The 5,000-nt window shown below is 41.5% G+C and overlaps 1 protein-coding gene across 2 annotated transcripts in view; it reads right to left on the bottom strand.

The window, feature by feature from the left end:
• Positions 1 to 5,000, bottom strand: part of unm_hu7910 (un-named hu7910) — a 45,410-nt gene that overhangs the window by 8,791 nt on the left and 31,619 nt on the right. For both annotated transcript variants that reach the window (XM_034560102.1, XM_034560100.1), the window contains 3 exons: positions 4,586 to 4,675; positions 4,007 to 4,144; positions 258 to 393 (listed from right to left, as the gene is read on the bottom strand). In XM_034560102.1, the coding sequence (XP_034415993.1) occupies positions 258 to 393; positions 4,007 to 4,144; positions 4,586 to 4,675 (364 nt within the window). The remainder of the gene's footprint in view (positions 1 to 257; positions 394 to 4,006; positions 4,145 to 4,585; positions 4,676 to 5,000) is intronic.

Consider the following 5,000-nt stretch of genomic DNA (forward strand, 5'->3'; position numbering starts at 1 on the left):
TTTTTAATTTTTTAAAACTCAGAAACACAAAACGATAATAAATCACATTTGAGAAACTGGAAATGTGTATAACATTTTAATACATGACGAAACGTAATGTAAAGAATATGTAAATAAATCTGGTCTGTTTACTATTCATTTATTTGTTTAAATAAATGAACTCGTTCAACAAATCAGATTATATTTAGTTTTCGTCGTAAATAAACGCTCCTCTACCGCCCCCTGCTGGCCCTCCTCACAGCTGTGTGTGTGTGTACCTTGTTGCCAGATAGTGTACTGGCCCCACTCTCCCTTCTCCCTCAGGTTCTCCTCCTCAGGAATGAAGGAGCCCGTGTTCTGGTCCATCACATTCAGCGCCTCCTCCCGGATCGTCTTCCAGTTCCTCTCCAGCGCCTGAACACGGGACAGCGGCGGCGGCCATCTTTAGTTTAGTTACTCTTTATGTCTTTAGTGACATGCTTTTACTGCTCCTCTACGGTACGTTATTCACTTTGTATGGGGTCAGACTCACAAACGCACACAGAGACTCACAAACGCACACAGAGACTCACAAACGCACACAGAGACTCACAAACGCAGACTCACAAACACACACAGAGACTCACAAGCGCACAGAGACTCACAAACACACACAGAGACTCACAAACGCAGACTCACAAACACACACAGAGACTCACAAACACACACAGAGACTCACAAACACACACAGAGACTCACAAACGCACACAGAGACTCACAAACACACAGAGAAGGATTCACAAATAAATTAGACTCACTGTCTCTTTGCATCTCTGTATCTCTGTCTCGTTGTGTCTTTGTATCTCTGTCTCTTTGTCCCTTTGCATCTCTGTCTCCTTGTCTCTATGTGTCTTTATCTCTTTGTATCTCTGTTTCTTTGTCTCTCTGTAGCTCTGTCTCTTTGTCTCTGTGTTTTTATCTCTTTGTATCTCTGTTTCTTTGTCCCTTTGCATCTCTGTCTCCTTGTCTCTATGTGTCTTTATCTCTTTGTATCTCTGTTTCTTTGTCTCTCTGTAGCTCTGTCTCTTTGTCTCTATGCGTTTTTATCTCTTTGTATCTCTGTTTCTTTGTCCCTTTGCATCTTTGTCTCCTTGTCTCTATGTGTCTTTATCTCTTTGTATCTGTTTCTTTGTCCCTTTGCATCTCTGTCTCCTTGTCTCTATGTGTCTTTATCTCTTTATATCTCTGTCTCCTTGTCTCTCTGTAGCTCTGTCTCTTTGTCCCTTTGCATCTCTGTCTCCTTGTCTCTATGTGTCTTTATCTCTTTGTATCTCTGTTTCTTTGTCCCTTTGCATCTTTGTCTCCTTGTCTCTATGTGTCTTTATCTCTTTGTATCTGTCTCTTTGTCCCTTTGCATCTCTGTCTCCTTGTCTCTATGTGTCTTTATCTCTTTGTATCTCTGTTTCTTTGTCCCTTTGCATCTCTGTCTCCTTGTCTCTATGTGTCTTTATCTCTTTATATCTCTGTCTCCTTGTCTCTCTGTAGCTCTGTCTCTTTGTCCCTTTGCATCTCTGTCTCCTTGTCTCTATGTGTTTTTATCTCTTTGTATCTCTGTTTCTTTGTCCCTTTGCATCTTTGTCTCCTTGTCTCTATGTGTCTTTATCTCTTTGTATCTGTCTCTTTGTCCCTTTGCATCTCTGTCTCCTTGTCTATATGTGTCTTTATCTCTTTGTATCTCTGTTTCTTTGTCCCTTTGCATCTCTGTCTCCTTGTCTCTATGTGTCTTTATCTCTTTGTATCTCTGTTTCTTTGTCTCTCTGTAGCTCTGTCTCTTTGTCTCTATGCGTTTTTATCTCTTTGTATCTCTGTTTCTTTGTCCCTTTGCATCTTTGTCTCCTTGTCTCTATGTGTCTTTATCTCTTTGTATCTGTTTCTTTGTCCCTTTGCATCTCTGTCTCCTTGTCTCTATGTGTCTTTATCTCTTTATATCTCTGTCTCCTTGTCTCTCTGTAGCTCTGTCTCTTTGTCCCTTTGCATCTCTGTCTCCTTGTCTCTATGTGTTTTTATCTCTTTGTATCTCTGTTTCTTTGTCCCTTTGCATCTTTGTCTCCTTGTCTCTATGTGTCTTTATCTCTTTGTATCTGTCTCTTTGTCCCTTTGCATCTCTGTCTCCTTGTCTATATGTGTCTTTATCTCTTTGTATCTCTGTTTCTTTGTCCCTTTGCATCTCTGTCTCCTTGTCTCTATGTGTCTTTATCTCTTTATATCTCTGTCTCCTTGTCTCTCTGTAGCTCTGTCTCTTTGTCCCTTTGCATCTCTGTCTCCTTGTCTCTATGTGTTTTTATCTCTTTGTATCTCTGTTTCTTTGTCCCTTTGCATCTTTGTCTCCTTGTCTCTATGTGTCTTTATCTCTTTGTATCTGTCTCTTTGTCCCTTTGCATCTCTGTCTCCTTGTCTATATGTGTCTTTATCTCTTTGTATCTCTGTTTCTTTGTCCCTTTGCATCTCTGTCTCCTTGTCTCTATGTGTCTTTATCTCTTTGTATCTCTGTTTCTTTGTCTCTCTGTAGCTCTGTCTCTTTGTCTCTATGCGTTTTTATCTCTTTGTATCTCTGTTTCTTTGTCCCTTTGCATCTTTGTCTCCTTGTCTCTATGTGTCTTTATCTCTTTGTATCTGTTTCTTTGTCCCTTTGCATCTCTGTCTCCTTGTCTCTATGTGTCTTTATCTCTTTATATCTCTGTCTCCTTGTCTCTCTGTAGCTCTGTCTCTTTGTCCCTTTGCATCTCTGTCTCCTTGTCTCTATGTGTCTTTATCTCTTTGTATCTCTGTTTCTTTGTCTCTCTGTAGCTCTGTCTCTTTGTCTCTATGTGTTTTTATCTCTTTGTATCTCTGTTTCTTTGTCCCTTTGCATCTTTGTCTCCTTGTCTCTATGTGTCTTTATCTCTTTGTATCTGTTTCTTTGTCCCTTTGCATCTCTGTCTCCTTGTCTCTATGTGTCTTTATCTCTTTATATCTCTGTCTCCTTGTCTCTCTGTAGCTCTGTCTCTTTGTCCCTTTGCATCTCTGTCTCCTTGTCTCTATGTGTCTTTATCTCTTTGTATCTCTGTTTCTTTGTCTCTCTGTAGCTCTGTCTCTTTGTCTCTATGTGTTTTTATCTCTTTGTATCTGTTTCTTTGTCCCTTTGCATCTTTGTCTCTTTGTCTCTATGTGTCTTTATCTCTTTGTATCTCTGTTTCTTTGTCTCTCTGTAGCTCTGTCTCTTTGTCTCTGTGTTTTTATCTCTTTGTATCTCTGTTTCTTTGTCCCTTTGCATCTTTGTCTCCTTGTCTCTATGTGTCTTTATCTCTTTGTATCTGTTTCTTTGTCCCTTTGCATCTCTGTCTCCTTGTCTCTATGTGTCTCTATCTCTTTATATCTCTGTCTCATTGTCTCTCTGTAGCTCTGTCTCTTTGTCCCTTTGCATCTCTGTCTCCTTGTCTCTATGTGTCTTTATCTCTTTGTATCTCTGTCTCTTTGTCCCTTTGCATCTCTGTCTCCTTGTCTCTATGTGTCTTTATCTCTTTGTATCTCTGTCTCTTTGTCCCTTTGCATCTCTGTCTCCTTGTCTCTATGTGTCTTTATCTCTTTGTATCTCTGTTTCTTTGTCCCTTTGCATCTCTGTCTCCTTGTCTCTATGTGTCTTTATCTCTTTGTATCTCTGTATCTCTGTCTCTTTGTCTCTATGTGTCTTTATCTCTTTGTATCTCTGTTTCTTTGTCCCTTTGCATCTTTGTCTCCTTGTCTCTATGTGTCTTTATCTCTTTGTATCTCTGTTTCTTTGTCCCTTTGCATCTCTGTCTCCTTGTCTCTATGTGTCTTTATCTCTTTGTATCTCTGTAGCTCTGTCTCTTTGTCTCTATGTGTCTTTATCTCTTTGTATCTCTGTTTCTTTGTCCCTTTGCATCTTTGTCTCCTTGTCTCTATGTGTCTTTATCTCTTTGTATCTCTGTCTCTTTGTCCCTTTGCATCTCTGTCTCTGGCAGGTAACACAGTACTTGTGAATTCTTACCCGGACCAGATCGGTGTATCCCGTCTCTTTGGGCGTCCACCACGGCTGAGCCTTCAGCCCGTCCACGTTGTACAGAGACCTCTGCCACACAGACGCAAAATGGCCGCGCTTGTGACCCAACTCGTACCAGTAATAGGCCTGCAGGGGGAGAGACAGGCAGACAGACAGACAGGCAGACAGACAGGCAGAGAGACAGATAGACAGAGAGAGAGACAGAGAGAGAGACAGATAGACAGACAGACAAAGAAACAGAGAGACAGAGAGACAGGCAGAGAGACAGACAGAGAGACAGACAAAGAAACAGAGAGATAGACAGAGAAACAGAGAGACAGAGAGACAGGCAGACAGACAGACAAAGAAACAGAGAGACAGAGAGACAGACAGAGAGACAGACAGACAGACAGACAGACAGAGTTATGTGTTGTTAGAAAGCAACGCGTGCTTTTAGTGAGCAGATAAAGAACATTTCTTATTTTTATGTATTGATATCACATTAAATGTAACTAAAGAAATGTATATTAAAATATGTTTATATAAATATGTATAAAATGTGAAGACAACATTAATTTAATGACTCACGCTGTCGTCTCCGACTCGCTGCAGAGCGTCGCCCAGGTGGAAATAGAAACGCCCGTCATCGGTCCCCGGTTCCCCCGACTCCAAACCCTCCTGAAACAGGAAGTGAACGTGCACCGTGAACAAATCAGGACCAGGTCCAGGACTAGGACCAGGTCCAGGACCAGGTCCAGGTCCAGGTCCAGGTCCAGGACTAGGAAAAGGTCAGAGGAATTCATCATTTAATCAAGTCGTTTTTCAGCTACAGAGAGGCAAGGAGAGGAAACAAGGAGCATAGGAGATGAGGAAACGAGGAGAGGACACTAAGACAGGAGACCAAGAGAGGAAACAACTAGAGGATAACAAGGGGTGGAGGAGATGAGGAAACAGGAGAGGAGACAAGACGAGGAGACGAGGAGAGGAGAGAAAACCGTGAGGA

This window comes from Cyclopterus lumpus, chromosome 20 (genome assembly GCF_009769545.1).
Source record: "Cyclopterus lumpus isolate fCycLum1 chromosome 20, fCycLum1.pri, whole genome shotgun sequence".
Classification (NCBI taxonomy): Eukaryota; Metazoa; Chordata; class Actinopteri; order Perciformes; family Cyclopteridae; genus Cyclopterus; species Cyclopterus lumpus.